Source organism: Elephantulus edwardii, unplaced genomic scaffold (assembly GCF_000299155.1).
Source record: "Elephantulus edwardii isolate Elephantulus edwardi_28Jun2011 unplaced genomic scaffold, EleEdw1.0 scaffold00217, whole genome shotgun sequence".
NCBI classification, from domain to species: Eukaryota; Metazoa; Chordata; class Mammalia; order Macroscelidea; family Macroscelididae; genus Elephantulus; species Elephantulus edwardii.
In genome coordinates this window covers 4,384,145-4,396,514 of record NW_006399967.1, presented here as the reverse complement: position 1 = coordinate 4,396,514, position 12,370 = coordinate 4,384,145, and the positions used below count along the sequence as shown (strand labels likewise).

The window sequence follows — 12,370 nt, the reverse complement described above, 5'->3', positions numbered from 1 at the left end:
GAGGCACGGCCCAGATCTGAGGGTTTACGGGGAGAAGCCCTTCCCCAGTTTGACGTGGTTGGGAAGAGGCAGGGACACCCAGGGGCGGGAGCCCAAGGAGATGGGCAGGGTGCAGTGCTGCAAGAGGACCCATTGCTGTGACAGGAGGTCAGGAACCAGAGCGAAACCAGGACAAGGAGGGGTGGGGAATCCAGGGAGGAAGGAAGAGGTAAGGGTCAGGCCCTCATGGGGTCTTGGGGCATTTCATGATGACTCTCTGGGTGGGAAAAATGCCTCACAGTCAGAAGGCCTGGGTCATTCAAGGACATGAAGGCCATGGAGAGGCTCTGGGAGCACAGCTGGTCATCCTCAGTTGGCCTCAGTTTGGAAAAATCCCCACGGAGCTGCCTGGTCTTGGGTGGGCATGTGGAGCCAGCAAGAGCTAAAAAGGAGGCGTGTTGCCTCCCAGGTTGGCACATCACAGGCCCCACTGACTGCCTCAGTTTCCCCTCAGTCCTCATCTCTAGTGGGGCCTGGCTGGGAGCCTCCACCCAGCACAGCAATGCCGGCTGGTCAGCTGGGCCTGGTGCCAGGCTGGCTGTCCGGAAGCCATGGGGCCTCACACCCAAACATGAGCTGGTGCCGCCACCCACCCACCATCACGGGTTCTACTGAGCTCAGGGCAGCTGCAGTCCAGCAGCCGGAGGGCCCCATCCTGAGATGGCCGGGCCTGGCACCCACGCCTGCGTCCCTGTTCACCCTGGACACCAACCAGTGGTTTCTAGAAGGATCTGTGGGTGGGGGCCCTGGGATTGCATACTGATGGGCTGCTTTCTCAGGGATGGGGCTGCAGGTAAGATTCTGGAGGCCGACTGCATTTTAACTTCAGGAAGAAGTGTAAGCATAGCTCCAGCAGCGTGTGGCGTGTTCTCTCACTGCACTCTGTGGGTCACCTGAGGTGCTTCTGCGTTTGGTGAGGTTGTGGGGCTGCACTGCAGGCAGGGAACATCTGGGGGTCCTGTGGCTGTGCTGACCCCTCCCCACGTCTCCTTGTTACAGTACAAGCAAGTGGAGCAATACATGTCCTTCCATAAACTGCCTGCCGACTTCCGCCAGAAGATCCACGACTACTATGAGCACCGCTACCAGGGCAAGATGTTCGATGAGGACAGCATCCTGGGCGAGCTCAATGGGCCACTGCGTGAGGTGCGTGCTCCCCGACTGCAGATCAGACAGGCCACACGGAGCGCTGGGTGAGGTGCGCACTCCCCGACTGCAGATCAGACAGGCCACACGGAGCGCTGGGTGAGGTGCGCGCTCCCCAACTGCAGATCAGACAGGCCACACATGGGGTGCTGGGCGAGGTGCGCGCTCCCCGACTGCAGATCAGACAGGCCACACGGAGCACTGGGTGAGGTGCGCGCTCCCCACTTGTGCAGATCCAACAGGCTGCACAGCGGGTGCTGGGGACAGAGGTGCAGGTGAGAGAAAGCACCTGTTGTCCTGCTGCTCTGGTGGCCCCTGCAGAACTGCTGGGCGCATTCCTGGTATTTCCACGTGCTCTTTTTCAAGACTGCGGCTTCTGCACCTCATTTCTGTGTGCCGTGTCTTTGAGGGCTTTCCTTCTGCCCTCCCTCGTCTGGTCTTCAGAGGAATGTGACTCCCTCAGGGTTTTGCAAAGTCCTGCCTGCAGTTTGCTGCTCGGTGAGCAGACCTGGGCAGGTGGGGCAGTGTGGTGTGTTTGCGTGAGCCTCCTGTCAGGAGGTCTGGACACTGCTTTAGGCCCACGCCGTGACTTCTGGCTGAGGGGTCAGGAGGGGCCTCTCATAACCAGGTGTTAGTGTTTGGAGGACAAGGACGGTTGTGGATTTTTGCTGTATTGTCTGACAGAAAAGCAGTGATGTGCAGATGTCTCCCCGACCACCACTTGGGCCAGTACCAAGCGTGGCTGACCCCACAGCCCCTCCCCAACCCCGCGTCCAGCTGTGGACTCCTCTCCCAGTTGCTGGCCTTCTCCCCACATCTGTCGTTTAATGGTGTCTCATAGTCGCAGTCTTTGCTCAGAATCTGGGTTCCCCAGTCGAGGTTGGCCCACCTTATGCTTGCAGGGGCCCTTACTGGCCAGTGGCCAGCATCCTGTTGCATACGAGATACTCGTGAACGTCACCCTAGCTCCCATCTTTGGAGGAAAACATCCAGCATCAGTCTTTAAGCACGGGCTGTTATGAACCCGTCTCACAGACAAGGGGAGCAGGCTGTCGCCAGGTGTGAACCAGATGCCCTGCCCCCACAGGAGATTGTCAACTTTAACTGCCGGAAGCTGGTGGCCTCCATGCCGCTCTTCGCCAACGCGGACCCCAACTTTGTGACGGCCATGCTGACCAAGCTCAAGTTTGAGGTCTTCCAGCCGGGTGACTACATCATCCGGGAGGGCACCATCGGCAAGAAGATGTACTTCATCCAGCATGGAGTGGTCAGCGTGCTCACCAAGGGCAACAAGGAGATGAAGTTGTCAGATGGCTCCTACTTTGGGGGTGAGTGTCAGGGTGTGGGTGGATGAGGGCGGAAGGGGGGCCAGGGCAGCGCAGGCAGGGGCAGAGGGTTGTGGGCAGTGCTGAGGCACCTCCCTTGCCTCGCAGAGATCTGCCTGCTGACGCGAGGCCGGCGCACGGCCAGCGTGCGGGCGGATACCTACTGCCGCCTCTACTCGCTAAGCGTGGACCACTTCAACGAGGTGCTGGAGGAGTACCCCATGATGCGGCGTGCCTTCGAGACAGTGGCCATTGACCGCCTGGACCGCATCGGTGAGTGGGGCAGGTCTTCCTGCCCAGGCCTGATGCCCAGGTGTGGACCGCTGTGTAAATGTTGCCTCTCTGGACAGGGGTTGCTGTGGCTAGTGGCCGTGAGGCGGACTTGATCTGGTGGTGACTGTGCAGCTGGGCAGTCTTTGTGTTACACGTGCGGATCAACAGTTCTATAAAGAGTGGGTGCTGAGGAGAGGCACTACCAGGGAGAGGGGCATGTCTGAGAGGGCCCTTGGATGGACAGTACCTGAGTGGAAGGTCCAGAGTCCAGGAAAAACCAAAGCCCAGGTCAGAGAGCCAGGCAAGGCCAGAGCACACGGAGCGTGAAGGAGCCTCGCCCAGGCGCTCAACAGGTGCTTGCCACTGGCAGAGAGGCAGGCGGGGAGGAAGACAGTGGCCTGGCTGCGAGTGGGCAGGGCTGAGGGCAGTCTCAGAGTCGAGGACATGTGGCCTTTGTACCATTTGTGGACAGCAGTTGTGGCCTGCGTCCAGGCAGTAAGGTGTGAGGACCCCAGGTAGAGCGGGCTCTGCAGGAGCATTTCAGAGACAGGAGGCCAGTGCAGGGCAGGGTCGCTGCCACCCCACCATCCACATGCTGGGTCAGGGCCTCAGACACAGTCGGGGCTCAGCAGGTGACAGGTGGGTGTCAGTGTATTACTGTACGCTCTAGGCCCACGGGTGTTGGCTATGCACAGCTCGCTACAGGCAGGTGGCCCGCGGAGGAGGGGCTGGGTGTACACTTGTGTTCACACCCATCCTCGCCCGCAGGAAAGAAAAACTCCATCTTGCTGCACAAGGTCCAACACGACCTCAACTCGGGTGTGTTCAACAACCAGGAGAATGCCATCATCCAGGAGATCGTCAAGTACGACCGGGAGATGGTGCAGCAGGCAGAACGTGGCCGCACCCTCTTCCCGCCCCCGCCGCCGCCGCAGGTCACCTCAGCCATCGCCACCCTTCAGCAAGCCGTGGCAATGAGCTTCTGCCCGCAGGCCGCGCGCCCACTCGTCGGGCCACTGGCGCTTGGGTCGCCGCGCCTCCTGCGCCGGGCACCCCCCGTACACGCGCCTCCAGCACCTGGGCCGGGGCCGCCCGCTGCCAGCCCACCAGGCGCCCCTGCCAGCCCGCGGGCACCACGGACCTCGCCCTACGCCGGTGCCCCTGGCTCCCCCGCTGGGCCCCGTGCTGGGCCGGCGCTGCCCGCGCGCCGTCTGAGCCGCGCCTCACGTCCGCTGTCAGCCTCACAGCCCTCGCTGCCCCATGGCGCCGCTGCGGCTGCTGCCGGTCAGGGTCCCACAGCCCCCGCGCGTCCGGCCAGCAGCTCCACACCACGCCTGGGCCCAGCGCCCACTGGTGCCCGGGGCGCTGCCCCAAGCCCGGACCGCAGGGACTCGGCCTCGCCTGGCACCGCCGCCGGTGCCCTCGACCCACTGGACTCTGCGCGCTCGCGCCTCTCATCCAACTTGTGACCCTCGCCGCACCGTCCCGCGGGGACCGGGCGGGCCGGGGCCGCGGGCCCGTCCATCAGACCAAAGCCATGCCATTCCGCGCTCCCCGGCCCGCCCGCCCCACAAGCCATAGAGACGTAGGTAGCCTAGTTGGTCCGGCAGGCTGGGCTGCACAGGTCCTGCTGCCCGGGCCAGCCCCTCATCACCCTGCGCCCACCCCATCGCTCCTACCCCGACGGCCACGCGTACGTGGGAGGGGGCTCCCTTCACCTCGGTGCCTCAGTTTCCCCCATTGTAGACAGGGGCGGGGCCGTGGTGTCCTGCCCGCCCCTACCCCATAGGTGGCCTGTCATCTGAGGAGGGTTTTTTAAGTGCAATATTTGCCCACCGGCTTCTCGCTGCCCCATCTCGTCCACGCAATAACTGTCTGGCCTTGTCCGCGTGCCCTGTGCTGACCCTGCGTAAGCGGCCTGGCACCTGTCAGGCACTGGGGCGAGGCTGTTGGCTGTGCCCGGGTGTGGGGGCGAGGCCGGGGACCCCCGCCGCTGCCCCGCTGAATGTACTGAGCAGAGCCGAGGCACCGCACCCCACCGCGGCCCCACGCCCACTAACCCTGCACCCCATTCCGCGCAATAAACGACAGCATCGGCGCCACCTGGTGTGACCTGTCCGCCATCCGCAGAGGTTTATTTACACTGGGGGGGGGGGCAGGCTGTGATCAGCTGAAGAAGTATGTGGAGGACTTCACCTGCTCCAAGTCGAAGGTGCCTGTGAGGGAGGGGAACGGACGTTGAGTGGGCCAGCCTCCAGATACCCCGCCCATGCCGTCCACCTGCCCACCTGCCCGGCTCACCTGTCTCTGGAATGGCCAGAAGTGTCTGGAAAAGTTTCCGTGCCTGGATGTTCTTGGAGAACTTCAGAGACCTGGGGGGGACAGACAGGGTACAGGGCGGGAGTATGAGGTAGGGTACAGGGCACGGAAAGGCTGGGCAGAGAGGCACCCTGGGGGTGCACCTCACCTGGGGGTGGAGCAGTAGCGCTTCACCAGGAAGCGGGACAGGTCCTGCAGGATGGGCTGGTTGTGGAGGTTGACAAACTGCTCACGACACACCTAGGAGGCCAGGAGGCAGCAACTGGCGGCGTCAGTGCCCAATGTGGGCAGGGGCATCACCGCATAGCCACCAGTGATGGTTAGGGAGGGCGGGGCCTCGGGATGAGGGCGGGGCCTCAGGATGAGGGAGGGCTCCCCCTTCCCCCCCACCAGTGAACACTGGGTCCAGCCATAGGCACCTGGTTCATGATGGGGACGTCGGCTGCGTGCGTCCAGAAGCAGTCATGAACAGAGACAAAGGTCAAGCCCTTCCTGCATGAGGGTGCCCAGTTAGGAGGGGCCATCAGTCTGCCCCCAGCTCTGCAGAGCCCAGCTCCTGCCCCACCAGCATCCACTGAGGCAGATGCCTCATCCCACCTGACAGGAGCCCCGCCCCCAGCACCAGCCTCCCATCCTCCTCCATCTCCAGGGGGGAGAGGGCTGTGTCCTGTCTACATGCGGGCCAGCAGGCAGGGTCCCCTGCACACTAGTTCTGCCATCACCCCACGTTAACAGGGGCCTCATGGCCTATCTCTGCCCATCCTGTGCAGGAGGGGGCTAGTCGTCGGTCATGATGGGCTCCCAGGCCACAGAACCCCTGCCTCCAGAGACTGCCCTAGTTTAACTCTGTCCTGGACGAACCCTCAGGGCTCTCTTCAGAGCCAGCATGCCCCCTACTTCTAGCCAGCAGCTCCACCAGCCCCCACCAGGTAGGCCCACTCCCTGCTGTCTGACCCCCAGGCCCTCAGCCTACCTATAGCAATGCAGGGCAGTAAGCATCATGTGTGTGGAGTCCAGGGAGTGGATAAAGTTGGGTGGGAATCCATTCTTCTGTTTCAGTGTGTTGGGGCGCCTGGGGCCAAGAGGGGGTGCTGAAGCACAGTGGGTAACACCCCCCACCCCACACACTCTTCAGTCCTGGTACCCTCATCAGTCCATCTACTGTAATACCTTTCAACACCTGTGGGCACCACAGCCCCATCCACTGCCAGCATGTCCAGTGCCTCTGACCCCCAGCACCCCAGCCCTGTCCATACCTCTGACCTGTACTCCAGCCTTTTCTGCATCCCCACTCAGCACCTCAGTCCTGTCCACACTTCCAGCTGCCACCCCAGCCCATTCCATAGCCCATACCCCAGCTCAGCACCCCTAGTCCTGTCCACGCCCCTGCCTGGCACCCCAGGCCTACCTACCCTACCCAGCACCCCCACTGAGCCCATGCTTACTGGCTGCTGTCAGAACTGCTCTTGAAGGCCATGGTGTGCATCCCACCATTGATCTGAAGGGAAGGGAAGGGGGTTGTCAGTGAGACAGAATGGGGTGTGGACAGAGGCAGTGAGGACTCGGGCTGGACACTCCACGTACCAGTAACTTGGAGGTGCGGTGGTAGGGCTGGATGACCGGGATGCCCAGAGGCGTGACCCACTCCACAGCAGAGCCCATGTGGGAAATGAGACGGGCACTCTCAGTCAGCCAGTGCTGTGGGGAGGCAGAAGGCATGGGGTACTGAGGCCACAGGAGCACGTGGGGGCCCGGGTGTGGGGATGTCCAGCAGGGATGGGGCAGGGACTCCCCTGCGTGGGGACTCACCTGGATGGCCCGGGTAGCTGAGAACATCTCCTGGAGACTGTTGAACACCCGCTGCACAAGGTAGTGGGAGGCGTCCCAAACGAACTCCTGGGGACCGGACAGTGCCAGGTGAGAGTGGGTATCCCACCTGCCCACGGATCCCTTGGATGGGGCAGGGCACCGGGGGAGCAGGCACAGGTGTGAGTCTAAGCACCTCACCCACCTGGGGGAAGTGCTCCAGCTCGCGCAGACGCTTCTCGATCTGGAGGCGCCCGCCATAGCGAGTGACCCCGTACACCACGGTCATGACCGTCTGCTTCACCACCTTGCGGCTGACAAAGCCCTCGAGCACCTGGGCCACGCGCAGGCCCTGCTCCGCGTCCTGCCTGCGGAACACCTCAACCTGTGCACACAGCGCAGGGCAAGTGGTCAGCAGAGCCCTGACCACCCCTTCACACCGGGCACCACCCTCCGTGCGAGGTCTGCAGCACCCAGGCCCAGGCCCGCGCCCACCTGCGCAGCCACGCCACTGTAGACGTCCTGTGGAAGGTCCGATGGTATCAGGTTGACAGAGGCGGCGCCCACGGTGTCCCGGCCGAGCGCCGCGTAGTGCTGCAGGCCATTACAGGAGCCATCCTGCAAGGGCGCACGTGAGCTCGCGGCTCCACCTCCTCCAGCCCCCTCACCATGGGCGGCCACCACGGGCCTCACTTGCCCCTTCAGAGCGAGCCTGTCCTAAACTCACCTGGTGGACGGGAAAGTGGGAGATGAAGGCAGTGGGGTCCGGGGAGCGCACAGCCCCAGCGATCTCCATGCAGCAGGCCAGGGTCTGCCAGGGCTCCTCTGAGGCCATCCACCACTTTCGGCCCTGCAGGAGGTGACTGAGCTGTGAGACCCGGCCCATCTCAGGGTCCCGGGGAAAGGGGAGAACGGTCTGGAAAGAGGCACTCTGCAGGGAGGGAGGTGCAGCTGGGTGGGGTGACCACAGCACGTGGTATGGGGACAGTTTAGCTGCTGGTCCAGAAGGCTGGAGGAAGCCCAATGGGGACCAGAGGGACAGACAGGCAGGAAGAGATGGAGCTGGGCAGACAGACTTGGAGACAGAGACAGAGGAGAGAAGCCCCAACCCCTTCACACATCGTGCCCCCAGCCACCACCCACCGTCATGGGCCGGTCCGCAGAGTCCAGGATGTCATCCAGCACTTGGTCAGCGAAGGCCAGTCGTGCCTGCAGGGACTCCCTCTTCTTGAGGCCAGTGAGGTTGACTAGGTGCAGCTTGAGCCAGTCGAGGCCATGGGGGCCAAGAGGGCGGCCCTGGGCGAACTCCAGCAGGGCTCGGGCCAGGTCACTGCCCAGGTGGCTGAGGTGTGGAGGGCAGGGGTAGGTGCGGCCTCGAAAGTCCATGTTGTGAGGCAACCAGAAGTTGTGATGTCGCAGGTGCTGTGCCAGCGAGAGACGGTAGAGAGCGTCGGCACGCAGGCTGCGCAGCTCGCGGGCGGCCTTGAGGGCCCGTGCGGCCTCCTGCCGCTGTTTGGCCAGGTCCCGGCACTGTTGGGCCAGGTTTGCAGGCCGGGTGCCTGGCGAGGGGCAGTGAGGACTTGGGACTGCAGGGGGCGGCGGCGGCGGCACACCCAGGCGAGGACAGCTGTGGTCATGGAACACCTCAAGCACTAGGTCCAGCACCCGCCCGTTGACACGCCAGGCACAGTTGCCAAGCTGGGTGAGGGCATCCAGAGCGCCGTGCAATGAGGCTGGCGGGCAGCGCTCCAGGCTGTGCTGGTGCTGCACGGTACCCTCCACAGCCCGCATCAACTTGGAGGGGCTCAGCAGGAAGGCGCCTGAGTGTGGTGAGGTCCAGGGCACTGGCGGGCACAGCATGGGCACCTCGGTTGCCTCAAAGGTCAGTGTGGGCTCTGCGGCGGTGGCGAGCAGCTGGGAGAAGGCCGGGTGGGGCTTTATGACGCCGATCTAGGGAGAGGGCACTCATCAGGGCACAGCGTGGCACCAGAGACTTCGGGTAGGGAGGTCAGTGGCATGAAGAGGTCCTGTTGGCTCTGGTGCCACTGAAAGACATCTCTAACTCTCTGACAGGGCCTTGGCGACAATGCCGCGGGCACTCTTTTCGGGGGGCCATCCTAGCATGAGGCTCTGGGGTGTAATGCACTACATTTTACTGCAAAGGAGGCCTGGCCGTGGGAGGACTGTGTGGGGTACTAGGCTACCTGGGGGAGAGGAAGCTGGGCTGTGGGGGACTGGGCTGCCCGTGGAGGGAACTGGGATGGGGGGGCTAGGCTGCGGGGGGGTGTAAGGCTGGGCTGCCCGGGGAGGGGGGGGGCTGGGCTGCCCATGGAGGGAGATGGGTTGTAGGGGGCTGGGCTGCCTGTGGAGGGGTGCTGGGCACGCACCTGGCGGAAGCTGCGGAATGAGTACACGTGGTACAGCACTGGAATAAGGGGTGTTGCGTCGCTGGGGGCTGAGGAGGTGCGGGGCATGTGCACCGCACGCACTAGAACCTCTGCCAGCTGCTTGCCCAGGTTAACCAGCACGGGTAGAGGCCACGGCTTCTCAGGGCGCGGCTCACCCTCAGAACCCCCGAGCACCTCCCAGTACTGCCTGGGCAGGAGGGGCGGGTGTACCTGTGGAGCAGAACCAATTAGGGAGGCGGGCGCAGTGCCCCGCCCACTCCCGGTAGGAAGGAGGAGCCCCGGTGGGACAGGAAGCCCAACCCTCGGTCCTGGCCCCACGCCCCACCTGGGTGTCACTGGCCAGCAGGCGCAGGTACTGTGAGTAGCGCTTCTGCAGGGCTTGCACCTGCTGCTCCTGCTGCTTCCGCTGCACCATGTGCCTGTTGAAAGTACGCATGCCCAGCTCATGCGCCAGGCTGATGAGTGACTCGCCCTGGGGCGGCAACCCCTGCAGGACCTGTGTGGAGAGCATGAGGTCACCACCCCTGGACAGTGCGCTACAGCCGGCAGGCCCTGTGCACCCCTGCTCTGGGGTGGGCGCTGAATGGGGCTCACTCCAGGGCTGGAAAAAAACAGCCTTGGAGCCTGGTGGGAGACCCACCACGGATCTGCACAGCCTCTGGTCCACGGCCTCAGGTCCCCCTCACTACGCCTTCCCCACCCGAGCCTCCAGGGCGCCAAGCACCTCCCCAAAACCCCTCCCAAAGCAAACCCTGCCCCCAAGTCCTTCCCGTGCACATCCCACCTCCAGCCCTTCCCCTTCTCGCCCCACCCCTGCCACCCCCCACCTGCAGCAGCATCTGGGCCATCTCCTGCTCGCTCAGCAGGCACAGGTGTGGGTAGAGAGTGGGGCGGCCTTCCCGGGCCCCTCGAGCCATGACTGCCTTCACCTCCTGAAGCTCGTGACACAGCGCCGCTTCCCACTGGGCCCGCAGGTTCCTCAGCGTCTCTCTCTGTCAGACCGCACACGTCACCACCAAGCCTGCTACTCACGGGGGCCTGGGGACTTCCTGCCCCTGGGGTTTCTACCGGTGACCGCCCCCAGGCACCCTGGGCAACAGTGCGGTCTGGGAGGTTTCCAGGCTGCTCCCAGGTGAGCCCTCACCTACCCCAACTGATGCTTGCAGCCCAGTGGGCGTGTCCAGGACAAGGTGAATGAGGAAGGGTTGGGAGGACACTTCCACCCCCACCCTGGGCCCCGCTCGCCTCCCTGCCCCCTCCCTGTCCTCCAGCAGCACAGCCCTCTCACCGCCTGCAGGAGCTCACTGGTCAGCGGTGGGGCCTTCTCCACTGAGTGGACCTGGACGGTGGTGGCCAGTTCCACACGCAGCTGCTCCTGAAAAAGGCTCTCCAGCATCTTCAGGGGCAAGTGCAGCTTCGGGTAAGCCAGGGGGCCATCCTGGGGAGCGTGAGGTGGTGTGAACACTGATCCTGTCCCTGCTGGTCCCACACAGGGTGCTATGGGCGCCCAACAGCCCACACCCCTCTGTTCTGTCCCTGGGCAGAAGCACCCGGAAGGACGTGGTGGCGGAGGCAGGAGGCCCCCAGTGGACAGGGCTGCTCTGGAGACTAGTTGGCTTGTCAGCCTGGCAGTGTCCGACTGACCTTCCAAAAATAAACAGGCTGAAAAGAGAGGTTCCTACCTAGACAGTGACCACCAGGGAGGCCCACAGGGACCTGTAGGCCTGCATTCAGGACCTCCCAGATGGTGGGCAGCCACCAGGAGACCCATCCACATCATGGACTGTGTGGCCAAGAAGGGTCTGCAGCCCTGACGAGCCTCAGAAAGGCGCTCACAGAACAAAAGATGGCCACCGCCACCCCGTGGCCTCTGCCGTCCCCACCACCCCTATTATGGCCCCTCCCTGCAGCCCTGAGCTTGCCCAAGGCCACGTGGTAGAGCAACAGCCCCTCATCTCTACTCAACCTTTTGTTAAGAAGATGGACACTTAACCTTTTCCTCACCAGGGTTCCTTCAGCAACAAAACCCACAAAGAGCCCACCCTGCGGGCGACAACCAGCTTGATTCCAACCTGCAGCTCCTGGGGCTGAAGCTTTACTGAGGGGACTGCCTGCCTCGCTTTCCCAAAGAGCAGCTGGGGACTTGAACCGCCCACCGCTGACAGCACAACATGCAACCAACTACGCTACCCAGGCTCCTTCAGTGAAAGAAGCCAGACACAAGGACATGGCTTCAGTGTCCAGGACAGAGATTTCCAGGATCATAAGAGTCTAGGGTTCTAGAAGACCCTGGAATTAGGACATAGCTCCAAGAACAGTGCACTGTCCACGTCAAATGAGGAATGTGCGCAAATGCACAATGCTTAAGTGACATTTTGTTAAACCAAACAAACCCACCACCCCGTCCCCCAGAGCTGGGAGGCCAGGTCCTTCGTCCCCGACTCCTAGCCCCACAGCTTCTAACTGCAAAGGCCATAAGTCAGGGTTCTGTGGCACCTCCCACACCTTCCAAACCTCCAAGGAGGCTGAGCTCCCAGGAAACGCCACACTCCGCCCAGATGAGTTCACACAGCGAGCAGCCCTGTACCTGCCCAAGCACCAGGAGGAAGACTCACCTGGAGGCCAACTCACCTGGGCATACACGTCCTTGAGAAGAGGGGAGGTGTTGACGAGGGGCGAGGGCAGTGGTGGGGGGCTGAAGGCAGGCTTCACCTTCCGCACTGCCTGCAGGAGCAGGGACCGCTCCTCCGCTGACATGGCCACATCCGAGAAGACACGGTGCAGTGACAGCCGGTCCCGGGACATCTGGTCCAGACACCTGCCAAACAGCCAGGCCTGTTCACCACCATCACCAGGTAGCAGAACCACACAGAGGTCAGCCTGAGTAATCAGAGCGTCCTCAGTGCTGGAGGGGCCTGCACTACACTGTGACCTCATCACCCCCCGTCACAGCCCAGGACACGGACCATCACCACCCGTCACAGGACACCAATCACACCCTCACCACCCGTCACAGGACACCGATCACAGCATCACCACCCGTCACAGGACACC

The 12,370-nt window shown here is 63.2% G+C and overlaps 2 protein-coding genes across 2 annotated transcripts in view; one reads left to right on the top strand and one right to left on the bottom strand.

Annotated features, from left to right (window-relative positions):
- Positions 1–4,252, top strand: part of HCN2 (hyperpolarization activated cyclic nucleotide-gated potassium channel 2) — a 21,586-nt gene extending 17,334 nt beyond the window's left edge. The window contains exons 7-10 of the mRNA XM_006898025.1: positions 1,039–1,185; positions 2,273–2,513; positions 2,619–2,783; positions 3,552–4,252. Coding sequence (XP_006898087.1) covers positions 1,039–1,185; positions 2,273–2,513; positions 2,619–2,783; positions 3,552–4,252 — 1,254 coding nt within the window. The remainder of the gene's footprint in view (positions 1–1,038; positions 1,186–2,272; positions 2,514–2,618; positions 2,784–3,551) is intronic.
- A 697-nt stretch (positions 4,253–4,949) lies between these two features.
- Positions 4,950–12,370, bottom strand: part of POLRMT (polymerase (RNA) mitochondrial (DNA directed)) — a 17,467-nt gene continuing 10,046 nt past the window's right edge. Inside the window, exons 5-21 of the mRNA XM_006898024.1 lie at positions 11,948–12,134; positions 10,605–10,754; positions 10,144–10,308; positions 9,642–9,812; positions 9,296–9,526; positions 8,052–8,858; positions 7,636–7,758; positions 7,404–7,526; positions 7,114–7,293; positions 6,912–6,998; positions 6,687–6,800; positions 6,548–6,600; positions 6,076–6,174; positions 5,522–5,594; positions 5,251–5,342; positions 5,085–5,155; positions 4,950–4,999 (exon numbers count right to left, since the gene is read on the bottom strand). Coding sequence (XP_006898086.1) covers positions 4,950–4,999; positions 5,085–5,155; positions 5,251–5,342; positions 5,522–5,594; positions 6,076–6,174; positions 6,548–6,600; positions 6,687–6,800; positions 6,912–6,998; positions 7,114–7,293; positions 7,404–7,526; positions 7,636–7,758; positions 8,052–8,858; positions 9,296–9,526; positions 9,642–9,812; positions 10,144–10,308; positions 10,605–10,754; positions 11,948–12,134 — 2,776 coding nt within the window. The remainder of the gene's footprint in view (positions 5,000–5,084; positions 5,156–5,250; positions 5,343–5,521; positions 5,595–6,075; positions 6,175–6,547; positions 6,601–6,686; positions 6,801–6,911; positions 6,999–7,113; positions 7,294–7,403; positions 7,527–7,635; positions 7,759–8,051; positions 8,859–9,295; positions 9,527–9,641; positions 9,813–10,143; positions 10,309–10,604; positions 10,755–11,947; positions 12,135–12,370) is intronic.